Here is a 13,444-nt window from a genome sequence, read left to right as displayed (position 1 = left end):
GTTCCACACAACCTCCTTCCGCTTTTTGAACTCACATAGTCATTTTTAATTAGGTAACTACAATATTTCTGTAATAATTCTCAAAACAGTTACAAATTCTTGTTTTCTAGAGCTCATGTTCCCCTCTTAGGAGCTATCAAACTGTGAAGAGCAAAAAGGGACTGTACACACTTTAAAAAGAACTCTTCTCTAGACTAACTATTCATAGATTATTATATTCACTCATATATCCCATGCCTGCTGAATCCAATAGTTTGCAAGTAGTTGAAGAATTTGAAGTTGTGAAACAAATCTACAAAAAGTTTCTTCTGATGCACGTGCTCCATCCCTGAGTTAACATTAATATATTCAGCTTGTTCTGCAGCCTATCCCATTTTTAAAGTTCCGTTCAAAAGGTGGACATCAGAACTAGGTCTGGTATCAGTACTAGCCTCATCAATGCCACATTCAGAAATAAAACCACCTCCTCCTATTTACCATTTCTTATATGTATAATGACTATATTAGCCCTTTGCCACACCATCACATCAGAGGACCAATGTGAATTAGTTATTCTCCGATTCCTATAAACCTTTTTGCTACTGTTCCTGACACAGCCCATTCTGTCCTGCATTTCCCACTTCAGCCTTGGCTACTTTAACAGCCACTTTGCTCACCTGCCCAGCTGGCCAACTCACAGGAGGTGCTCTGCGTGCCGGCCTTTCTGTGCTTATACCTCCCCAGGACCTTTGTGTCACTTGCATAGCAGGAATGATGTTACAGCTCCTTCCAGATCACTGACAGGGAAGTGCAGGAGAGCCCCGAGATGTCTCAAATCCTACAGAGTGCTTTGAAAAATCTCTTCTTCCTGCCTACTGATGATTCCCAAGGACAGGCACACTTTGACACTGTCAGTGGCCATAGAAATCGTCCCATCACATTCTTGGAACACTTGGGCATAAATCACCTGAGGCCAAGAGTTATTAACTAACACTCTGGTTGTTTAGAAGTACCACCCTCCTTTCTCCCTATTTGAATATAAAGCATTTTCTCCCCTTTTATATGAAATTAAAATATTTTTTGGATGTTTCTATTTTGTCAATATGGTTAGTAATGATTTTTCATCCTTTCTAAGATTTATTTTATTCTCACTTTGCTGAAATACAATCTTACTATCCATATCTTTGACGGTCCTGTTATCAAACAACTGTCATCCTTAGCCTCCTTTATCGTATTCCCCTGCTTCATAACCTCTCATTTACTATTTTCAACTGTTTTACACTGGTTATTTTATTGCACCTCTTTCTTCCTTTAATTGCCCACTGAATAAATTCATATCTCATTCAAAATTAATTTTTTTTTCCATTGTAAAATATTAATTCTGTAAGTTACTAATAAATGCTCAAGATATTTTTTATCTGGTTGAAAACTCCTAAGCAGCAATTATCTACTTCAATCTCTATTAGACCAAAATCTTCACCAAAGTATTAAAATCACGTGCTAGACTAAGTAATGCTATCTAGAGATTGCATTTAAACCAATGAAAGTAGATGCCTGCAACATTAAACATCCAGAAGAATGTCTGTTATTCATCAGGAGAGGCATATTTTATTCCCCTCTTCCAAACAATACTTCTGCACTTTCAAATAAGATACTCAAGACTTTTTTCTCTCGGGTCAGTACTTGATTTTTGGAGCTTTTATTTTTAAGTTTGTCCTACAAGGCCTATGTTTGCTCCTTCTCGAAACAACATTCTGGCCAGAGACCCTGCAATATAGACTAAATATTATACAGTTGAGATCATAATAGCTAGTGAACTAGAAGATGACTAGGACTAACGCACAAAATATATTTTTGTGTTAGTTTCCTCACAATAAATTATACATTTGATTACATCTTTTTTCACCACCACCACCACGCTGGAGACGAGATGTAGACACCAGCATGTTCAAAACGCTGAGAAGTCCCTTACCTTTTCAAAGAGGGTGGAAGCTTTTAGCAGAACCCAACCTTCTAAATTCAGTGTGCACTTCATATGTACATTTCTATTCTTCTAAATAAATATTTTTGAAAGTCTTATGGGGAAAACCTAAAGTCCGCATGCATCAGGTAACCATACTTTGATATGGCTGGCTTGCTATCTTCAGTAGCAGCTGCAGAACTAATGCTAAAAGTACCGTAAAACAGGGCTTTTTCATATCAAAATAGCATTTTTTTTTATTAAGCTGTCCTAGATCTATTTTTCTTGTATATTCACTAACAGCTACTAGTATAACACTCCAATGTGACCTAAATAGAGAATTCCAACATGCTGTTAAGAGTTGCATAAGTTCTTAAGTATTGGATAAGTAGGGGAATAAAGCAAGGGAGAAAATAAACAAATATGCAAAAAAAAAGAAACCACCAGCAAGGAATACAGAGGACCAATAAAACTACTGCCAGGAGTAACTCAGTGATGGGTTAGGCTTCAGAATAGGTGGTGTTGATTAAAATTATCAAAAGCTCCTCCAGAGCCTGTTAAGTACCTGCCTGCTGAGCCGCTGGTGGTTGCTCAAGTCCCACTGAGGTGAGAAGGGAAGATGCAGCTTAGCACTTGCAGGTCACTGCTCACAGCAGCACATGCAGTGAGACCAGAGCTTAAAACAATCTGAATAATTAATAATTATAATTACGTAGAAATTCAAATGTGCCTGAATTGCTGAACTGGTCTACTCTCTGTAACACCCATGTACTTCAGTTCCAGACACGGGGCTCTCTGCAGTTTAGATGGTGAAAAGTAAGTTGTTTCTGTCATTTCTGTCCATCAGGAAAAAGCCTCATTACACAAGTAGGCTCATAATACGTTGTTACACCAATTGTATTATCATTGGTTTCCCCATAAATCAAATGCAACTGTGACCCTTTAAGTATCAGCCTTCATCTATTTACTTGCTGGAGGGAAAACAAGGCACATCAGAATAGAAATCAGTTCATTTTGAGGTTAGGTATAGAGTAAAACAGGGAGATGTGGTTCTTTTTGCTGACTGTGGTTCTTCCACAGAAGTAAATTAGAACAGACCTTACAGAATATTCTACTTAAAGTGTGGCGCAGAAGAATCCCAGAGGTCATTAGAACTTAATGCATTTGTATGCTTTGAGTTTCCACTGAAGCTTTCCATACCTACCTAGAAAATAAATCTTTTTATTCTGTACACATAAATCATAGTTCTTGGTAGAAGAAGGATAACTCAAAACTTGCAAATAATTGTCAATAATTCATAAATCTAGTGGGTAGGCATATGTTCTGTGAAATTATACATGTAAAATTGCAAAATATAAGTTTATTTTTTATTTCTTAGACAAGACACGAAAGAATAATGCAATGAAGAAGGTCTAAATAGCAAAAGATATATTGCCATTTGGACAACTAAGTATAAGACCTATAGATGCAAGCAGGCTCTCAAAAAATCTGCTGTAAAAAGTGTTACTGAAAGAAAATCTGTCCTCAACATAAAGAGCACATGGATACACAAAGTGTCAACTGGATATATGATCCAAATCATTTAAAAATGCTACAAGTTATCCAAAATAACTTTCTCTCCTGTTTCTGCATACAGGGAGGTCTGGTACCCCTGTTCTGGATACAGGGAGCCTACCAAGGCTTTTTCCAGGCATGAAGATTTATTAACCTCTCCATAGTAAACGGTCCAAAACATCCATTTTGGAGCTGAAAATGCACAGCTGAGAGAAGCAGCAAACACCTCTAGTAGTTTTCCAAAATGGAGAGAAAGAAACGGCAGTTGTTTGAGAGTGACACAGGCGCTGGAGAAGCAAGAAATAGTCACAGGCAGCCCGCCAGCGGCCTTGTTCTGTAATTTGCTCTCCAGATCATTACAACTTACGCAGTAGAAGTGCTAACATAAGCACATACACGTTCCAACGGAAGGCAACATCAGCTCGGCTTTATTACAGACTAGGTTAACCACACAAATACTGGAGTTTCTTCTGTACTATTGTACTTGGCACCCAGACATCAAAGTAAAGCTGGGTTAGAAGGAAGCTCGACATGCTCAAAGCCCTTTCTTTACATAAAACCTTGCTTTATTGAACAGCAGTGAATCAAAGGCAGATGGCTGGTCTAATTTTAGTTAGGGACAGATACACCCTACCAGTGGCCACGGTAATCAAGGGGAGCCAAGGTTATGAGCCCCAAGCAGCAGATTTATTGTACCTTATATTCAGATTCCAGCGTCACGTTGTTCCCTTTTAATTTTTCTTTCAAGGTGGGATCAACCTGCAAGATAAAAATATAGTCAAAAAGTTTGCATTCAAGAAAAATTTAAGAAAAAAAAATCTTAATAATCTAAATGTGGTGCATGCTAACCCTCCTCTCCTCTAAGCAGGGCAGAAACTGAGAGTGGAGTTTACGTGCCACTTGTTCAGGCGCTGGGATGATGAACACAATATAACAATTGGGATGGAAAAGACAGATTGAGAGCCATTCTTTTCAAACCCAAAAGGAAGCACATTTTTAACGAGAGGAAACCCTGCAATTCCGTTATGCCAGCTGCTTAAATCTAGAACTGTTTAGTTTGAAACTGTCACATAAAACCTCAATCAAATAAAACAAAGAGATTCAATAAAGAAAAAAATGTGATCAAATCGAACATTTTATTTCTGTATGGTGCCTTCAGTGAATAAACACGCAGTATGTTCCAGTTTCCAAACTCTAAACATGAGTCCAAATTCACTTTTTGATGAGCTTTCCTACTTGTAATTCTGGACTAGGAAGTGTTGGTGATTCCTGCTGCCTTGGATAACTCTCGCCAAGTGTGAAATGGGGAAGCCCGGGGGAACCAGGCACACTTTGGAGCTGCCTCTTACAGCGTCGAGAGTCAGGGACCTCCACACAGTCAGAACTAAATGCAAACACTGCCAATGAGATTGGCCTGCTCACAATACCCGTATAGACAGGAGGAAATAAATGATACAGATTTTAAATGCTCCAGAGAGTACAGGAATGGGAGAGAGGGTTTTATTTACTCCAGATGCTTTCCTTTCACCGAGCAGCAAGGCAACCAAGATAACGTGGATGTAGCAGCATTCTTTCCTAATTAATCACCGCCAGAATTTAACCTGCATGGACACCACAATATCCCATTATCAAGTTTTATCCTAGCAATTCTGAGAGCCCATTCAACGCGTGGTGCTTGCATGGCTGCACTTGTAGAAGCTAACGGGAAGCGAGCAGGGAAGTTGCTGCCTTCTCCTCCCTCCAGGCCCTTTCCTTCCCATCCGCTTCCTTGCGGATTAACCCTCCTCCGGCTGCAAGAAACGGCGGGACGAGCTAAGCCTGAGACACAGGATCCCAACACTCGTAACTATTTCAGGCTTTAATTCTGACAAAAATGAACCTCAGCCATCAAGGAGGCTAATTGAAATTTCTCAGAAAGAGGTGACCCTGTTAACTCCCAGTGAGAAATGAGCAGGAACTACTCTTTCTTTGGTTATGAATTACATCCAGCAAATAACTTACAGAAAGAGAGAGGTTAAACCCTTTTTTTAGGGCAAACTACATGTGCACCCTTTCAAACTCTAATCACAGTACACAAAAGACCTAAGCCCACCTTGCAGAACATGCTGTTGGGTTTCAATCTCCACAAAATTCCAGAGAGGACACGTGTATTCCCTTTCATCTCCACCACTGTCGTTCCCTCTATCCTTATCATACAGAAGAACTGAAACATTCTTTATCCTGCACAACAATGGAGTCATCTCCGCGTTCTAACCCCTGGCTGCAAAACACAACTTTTCCATTGTCAGAACTAAACAGCCAAGTCACAATTTATTTTCAGAATGTACATAACAGTTGAGAGAAGGAAGAAAACAAAAAAAAAACATGCTGTAAAGGCCTGTCTTCAAAGTGTGTGATCTTTGCAACAACACAACAAAAACGAATAGCTGGTTGGTCATATTTTCATTCTAAAAATGGCAAGTAAATGTGAATATGAGCCATGATTGCAGACCATAGTGGAAAACACTTAAAACAAGGGCAAAGCCAGAGGAGCGACCTCTCTTAAGTGCTACCCCCTTCACCTTACGCTTCTGCCACGTGATCCCAAGCAACACATTTGGTGCCCATTCTGACTGCCAGGCCAACACACGCACAGCTGAAGGAGCAAAAATATCCAGCTCCATCCACGCAATCCATTCACCAGCTACATTGCAATACACATTTTACTGTTCGGGATGAGGGCAGGAGCAGACAAAGCCCGGATGGAGAACCAACCTGGCAGTGCCCTCTGCACCTTTATTCCAGCAGCAGGAAGGACCAGATATCCCTATTCCACTAGGGAACTACTTCTTGTTAAGCACAGTTCTTGTTAAGCTCCCTTTAGTACTATTTATATTTAAGCTCCATCTCTAAATACAGAATTCAGGGATGTCTGTCTTTTTACCAAGCTCCACATTAAACCTTACTGAAAAACTATGGGAATACTGCATGTCAGCATGTGGATGCCTCCTCTCTGCAAGGCTTGGACGTGAATACTGTAATAAATACCATTTCTCAAAGTGTTTTCCCGTTTTAGTTTTTTCTTTCTGTGTGGCACTTTGCAGAAAGTGCAACACTATTTTCTTATGGCTCTCAAAGGTTTCCAGAGAAAAGAAATCTTTCCAGAGAAAGATTTAGATGGCTAAATCTGACTTAAACACCAAGATATCCTTTAAAATCTGGTAGGCAGCTGCCTGTGGCTGTAAGTTTCTAAAATCCTTTTAAAACGTGGCTGTCGCTTCTCCCCTAAGGGCTGACATCTCAGGTTTCCAGTGAGAGTCTCCCAATAAATTCACCTCTACGAGGCAGGATGGCTCCAGCACGAAGCCGGAGCGCCCGGTGCTCCGATGCAGGGGCTCCCGCAGCGCGGGCTGTGACGAACTGCTGCCCTTCCTACCCCCATTTGAGCAACGGGAATTTTTTTTTGCCATTTGGGACATGCACATTTCTGACACCAAAATTCGCTGCTATAAACCAAAATTTGCTACTACCAAAAAAAAAAAAAGAAAAAAAAGAAAAAAAAAAAAGAGATTTCTCTAGCTAACAATTTTGTGCTGGTCCTCAGGGACCACAGTACATTCTGGTTTAGAAGCAAATAATACAGACAGAGGGTGACTGTGAAATTTGTGAATGCCACTCATTTTACCTGCAGGATATAAAATGGATAGTTTTCCCATGAAAGAGCCCAAAGAAAAGCACCACCATCACCGGTAGGCTCTAAACATAGGAATACAAAGCAGATGAGCTGTGTCACTCCCATTCACCATGGATGGGCAGGTTGATTCATGTCCTAATTTTCAGGGTAACATCCCAGTCATCACTAATAAATATATGCCTGGCCTTGCAATTTAAGCAGCCCCCTGTTACAAGCTGTCATTCTCTCTTAGCTCTAACTGTTAATTCTTACTGGTCCACATGTGCTTACTATTTGTGGCCACAGTTTAGGCACAAACCTAACCCTGAATTACATCTACCAAAATTAAGGGTTCACTCATACTAAAAATGAAACTGGCAGGAGACACCCATGCCACGAGGGAAGGGCTGTGCTTGTAACAGTCCCTGCTCACACAAGTTAGTGCAATAAATGGCAGTTTTGTGGCCAAAGGCTGGCTAGTCCTGACCAAGTATTTGTAAGACCACACATTTGCAAGTCTCCTCCTAAATTTTCCATCTCATAAAAGCTTCTAGAAGGCAGTAGAAGTTTGTACCCTAAAAGTAAGTTAGTTGCATCTATTAGGATATAGGTTTACCCTTCACAAAATGCTATTCCACTGAGAAAGATTTCAGCTTTTCCTTTGCAATCAGAGAAGGGCAATGCATTCGGTTTCCTGATCTTCAATTAAGATGTTTTCTTCTATCTATAAATTGGTGAGATGCAATTCTCCTGCAGGGTCCACAAAATAACTACTTACATAAAACTCTGTATTTTCCTCACCCCACCCAATTTTTAAATCTAAAATAGCCCAGTTTCACGAGTTCTGGTTCTCTATAGAAATACATTTTCTTTGAGAAATTCACCACGCATCTACTCCATTAAATGGAAAGTCAGCAATGTTGAGTCCATCAGTCAACTTCAATCTTCCTTGAGAAGGCTCCCATAATTTTTTACCAAAAACTGTGTCATAAATATTCCAAGCAGTGGTTTATGAGCAGGTTCGGAAGCTTTAGACAAGAACTGGTAAATCCCTGAAGTAGGAAAGTGCTGGACAAACTGCAGCTAAACTAAGCCCTGCTTTAGTTAAGGAGTGAAGGGAAGAAGGCTGAAGGATAACAAGGAAGAGAAACATGCCATGACATGCACCATCATTCACAACATCCTTTACCTGTATTATTTATATTTACTACATTTAAAACACTGAGGTAGGGTTACTGTGTCAACTTGGATAGTAAACCAAGCTTCTGACCACTAGGGTCGTTTGAGAGCATATCTCAAAATTGGGTTTGTGTCCTTAGGCCCTTCCAGAAACACTGCTGTAGTAGATCAGAAGAATATTTTACCCAGCTGGCAGAAACCAATGCAGATGTTTCCAAAGGAGGTATACAAAACTCTTATTACAGCAGCAATTCCTAAATTAGGGTAGATAACCAGCAGTCTCTCAGGATCTAAATCTACTGCTTGTTTCCAGGCGGATTAAAAGACGAAAAAGAAAGAGGTGGGGTGGAAAAAGGAATTATATCGACCTAACTGCCAAACTCTGGGCAGTATGTTTTCACATGATAATGTAAAGTTATTACAGAGCGTACACTAAAGGCTTATAGGCAATCAAACCATCCTCTGGCTTAGCAAACACTTAAACATATCTAGATTTATTCATATCTAATTAATCAAAACTAACAAGTGCTCCATAGCTTTCAAAAGGAAGAAAAAAAACGTATTCAAGCATGTAATCAGTGCTTGGGTGCACTCACATCCTACTTGATTTGCAGGTGCACATTTATTTATTTGATTTCCAAAAGATAAATAAGCGCATGAAGCTTTGGCTCCACATGCTGCACCATGAAATTTCACTTCACAGCAGTACTAGCCACAAAGAATTTTCTCCCACTATAAAAGAATATAATAAATAAATAAAGAAAAGAAAAGAAAACACACACACACACGGAGCGCAGCTAATAGCAAGACTGTTGGTGTTTTCTAAAAGTTCCTGTGAGGAAAGCGAACTTTGCAGGCAGCCTGGAGGTGAAGCACTTTGAAGAACAGGCTCACCATCCTCTCTCAGCTTAAAGTCCGGATTTCGTGCTCCCATACAGGCTCTCAAAGCTGTATGCCATTGACAGGGGGTACAGTTTATGAAAAACTCAGAAAATCTAGTATAAGACTTCAGGTCCTTAAATACGGTCTCATCACATGTAACTTCTCCTGCAAGGGCTTTGAAATGATCTAAAAAAAACGTTTAAAATTCTTTATGATGCTTCTGCTGTTAATATATGGATATAACATTTCCATTTTCATACATTTTGAGCATATTTCAGTTACCACATCACCAAGTTATCTAGTTACTATTATGAAGGTATTAACTAACATACACAGAAGAAAATTTCTTAAATCCAGTTCTATGCTGAACAAGTGTGGAACCCCTGCACTCAGAATCAGAAGTGATCCTTGCTTTACTTTGGAGAAAAGTTGAACAAATACAAGAGGAACTGAAATAACGCTTGTTGAACATTCACAAAATAAACATTTTCCATGTCCAAAATAGAAGGTTAAAGGGTTCCACATGCACAAACCTTCGAAGAGCCACATACATTCTGCACAAGTCATTACATATATGCAAAGACCCTTGAAGTGCGAGCTTGTGATACTGGTATTTAGGAAAAAGAAATTAAGCATTTTCCATTGAAAGACAAAACAGCTGCAAATAATAATGACAGAATGGAACTTTTGGATATAATTACTGCAGATGCACCACTTTTTGATGATTTTTTTTAAACATTGCTTTTTAATTGCTGTGTGCAAATTACCCAAGTTAAAGCTGGAAAAATTCCACACATAGAGATTAAGCTTTCCTTTCCACTGCCTTAGCTGCATTCCAGTTCTGGACAGAACTCTCTGCAATCTCTCTGGATGCAGGTGTTTGCTTATTGAGCCATTAAGCTAGTTCTGGTAAGCTAGTGCTGCAGGTAGCAGCCAACTCGAGCAATGCAGCAAAACCAGAGGCCCTCTACCATATCTAAGGCACCAGCTTTTGCACAGCGTATCAGTTTAGACAGATTAGAAATCAGAGAAATTCATTTAAATAGAAAAATCTAGCAAAGCCATAGTAGCCCAGACTTTAAGGGCATTAAAGTTTCAATTAAAAAAATCACACATAAAAAAAACCCTTTACCATTTAGGAAGAGGACAAACACTTTGCCACTAGGAAGAATAACTGCCACCTACATCTGCATGTTTTAGAGGCATTATACCTGTTAATAAAACTTCTGACTCTGAAGTTTGCATTGTATTTAAGCAGAAATACTTTCTGCACTGACATCTAGTGAAGTTTTATAGGAAGCAGAAAAAAAAATCTAATACTTCATACTTAGAGAAAGAAAACTGACGGTTCTGACTGGCCAGAGGGTGTTCTAATCAGACGGATCTTGTGCCTAAATGTATTCTTTCAAGAGCAAAACATATATTTATGGCAAAAGAAAATAAGAGACACATGCCATATTCCCACTATTAAAAAACATAACAGATCCTTAGGCGTGACTATTATTTCAAAGGCTAAATGTTCAATACCGACTAAAGCCACTCTGCTAACTTTAGTAGGAGTTTTGAATGAAAATGATTTTATTTCATAGGTTTTAGGTTTCATAAAACAAATTAATTTCCCTTCTGTAGATGTCCACCCAGATGATATTCCTGCACCAAAGGAGAAGTTTCTTAGGGAATACCCGATTTTACCTCCAGCTCTGTATCAGAGATGACACTCTTGGCTTTATGAGCAGCATACAGTCTTTGAGGGTTCAAAAGCAGAGGGAATGTTAGATGAGTCAAAATTTCTTAAATTTCTTGACCCCATAAATGCCAGCCTACCCACACAGAGAAAACACAAACTCAAATATTCTCTGTCTTCCCCGAACTGCACTGCACGAGGCAAGATTCGATGTTGGAATTAATATCCGGACTCAGTAGGGTTCTAAAAGCAAAGCCCCTTTTTTTTAAACCTCATCAAAACAAGGGAGTTAAGCCCTGCCTGACATCAGGTTCGGGAGGTTAGTGCTGACTCTGGGGGAAAGGCATCACAGCTGAACCTATAAATGCTTTGTGCAGAGACAGATATTTGGAGAGACAGACAGATCAGGTGTTTCCCCCTCTCATTAGTGACTATATTGCTAATATGAGCTTGGGTTCTGCTGTTTCAGACTGCTCTACAACTTTACTCGCTAACAGAAGGAATTTGAGTCCTTTCAGTCTCTAAACAAAAAAGAGAAGAAAAAGAAAATCCATTAGGCAAGAAATCACATTTAACAACCGCAACATTACAGGGCTGAGGGTTTTCAACCAGAGATACCTGGGCTACTTTGAAGACAACGGTAAAAGTTAGCTTCGGAAAGCATCAGAATCAGTAAGTTGAATTTTACTATACCAAAATCATGTGGACTTCTGTAAAAATTGCTGATAGCTACGATCAAGAGCTGAAATTCTGGTCTAGGACTGGGAGCTTCATATTTCTGCTTGAGCTCCAGTCTACTAAAACCACTGCCATTAGCTTCACCAGAAGAGTCTGAAAAGCTACATGCAAGGGAAAAACAGGGGGATATTAAATTATGTTTTTAGCTAAAAGCTGTTTGAAGCTAAATTACAGTCTTGTAACCACTTCAACTGCAAGACAAAAATCCTAGTAATTAACTGTGTCAATATGACAAGATTTAAAACAACCAAACAGAATTCTTGGTATAGTGTAAAATCCCAAATCAACATTTCATTTATTGAAATTAGTTCCACTCGCAACATGGAAAAACAAAAACGAGTGTCTCCAGTCAATAGTCTTCTCTTGATCCAAATCTCATCTTGACAACTGAGAAGGATATATGATAAAACTAATGAAATGAAAAAATGACTTGTTTAGAATAAAGGAACTTGCACTCTATTTTGCATTTTGTCACAGAGTAGCTCAGCAATTTGAGGTAAAGCTGCCAGATGTTCACGTTTCTCCAGACATGTCCCCCCACTTTTTTTTTTTTCCACCCAGAAATTCTGCCCAGGCAAAAAAAAAAATCTACTTTTGGCCCTTTGCCTGGGATGTGCAGCTGCTGCGCGGCGCGCTCGGGCAGCGGCTCTGCCGTGTGTGCCTGGTGCTCGGAAGCCCTGGCCACAGCGGGCGCGCAGGGAGGCACCGAGACCTCGGCCGTGCACAAGGGCGCGGAGCATCCCGCGTGCTGAGCGTGCCGGTCTCACCCGGCACAGCCGAGTCAGGTGTGTCAGAGAAAAGCCAACTCCTGGGCTGAATTTTCTGCATTTTCACTTAAAGCATCCACCTTAAGGCACTCTTCCTAGCATACCCCCGATTTTTGTATGCACATGAGAAAGCTGGAACTATCCATAGGGCCACTAGAGTATAATGTGACATAGTATAATGTGACTAGGCCCAAGACAGGTAGAACAGCAATGAGCACATAGGCATTACTAGACATGTCTGAAGAATCAGAACTAGATTCCCAGGAACGTAGCATCTAGTTGCAAAATCCTAAATTGGATGTCTGGACTCCAAAAAAAAAAAAAAAAATAAAATAAAATAAAAAATAAAAGGCAGGTGCAGATTCAGCTGCTTAGAAAGGGAGCTGAAGGAGATGCACATGTTAAGCAGCAATGAGAGCAGGAGTTACTACAGACACAATATAGGAGATGAAAAGTTTAAACCTTCCTCCCACATCTGTTTCAAGTATTAAACAGTTTATCTTGGACTTCAAGAATATGCCCTCTTCAAGGCAGGATACCTAACCTTGAGCTATCTCTGAGGGAGATTGCCAACGCTTTTTTTTTGCTTGTTTGTTTTAAAGAAAAAGAAGAAACCCTTCATCTCAAAGGAAGGTCAAGTTGACCTCATAACAGCACTGCCCTGAAAAGAGGGCAGTCCATCTTCAACTCATTTATTATCACATACTCATTTGATAAAGTTACAAAACTCTAAATAGCATGGGAATTAGGAGCCAGGTTTCCTGTGCTCCATAGACATAGTCTAATCACCAGGACGCATTCGAACTTTTTCTCGTAAAAAAAATGACTGCAATTCTAGACATTTCATGATCTTTTAGTTACTGCATGTTTCCCAGAGGAAGAATATACCCCTTTAAACCCTTACACGTCCTGGCTAAGTGCTGCTGTCCCAGTAGGTAAGAGGCAGCAGCATTAGTCCAGCTGCCCCCGCTTTGATGGGCTCGGCTCACCTAGCGCAGCTCACGGCTCAGCTAACACAAACCAAAAAACATTTCACGGTGCCTGCAAGA

The 13,444-nt window shown here is 39.9% G+C and overlaps 1 protein-coding gene across 2 annotated transcripts in view; it reads right to left on the bottom strand.

Annotated features, from left to right (window-relative positions):
* Nucleotides 1-13,444, bottom strand: part of LOC112946681 (cytochrome c oxidase assembly protein COX16 homolog, mitochondrial) — a 37,342-nt gene that overhangs the window by 7,934 nt on the left and 15,964 nt on the right. For both annotated transcript variants that reach the window (XM_026038570.1, XM_026038571.1), the window contains exon 3: nt 4,190-4,252. In XM_026038570.1, coding sequence (XP_025894355.1) covers nt 4,190-4,252 — 63 coding nt within the window. The remainder of the gene's footprint in view (nt 1-4,189; nt 4,253-13,444) is intronic.

This window comes from Nothoprocta perdicaria, unplaced genomic scaffold, assembly GCF_003342845.1.
Source record: "Nothoprocta perdicaria isolate Ctin4 unplaced genomic scaffold, notPer1 scaffold_213, whole genome shotgun sequence".
Classification (NCBI taxonomy): domain Eukaryota; kingdom Metazoa; phylum Chordata; class Aves; order Tinamiformes; family Tinamidae; genus Nothoprocta; species Nothoprocta perdicaria.
This window is presented reverse-complemented; position numbering and strand designations above follow the sequence as displayed.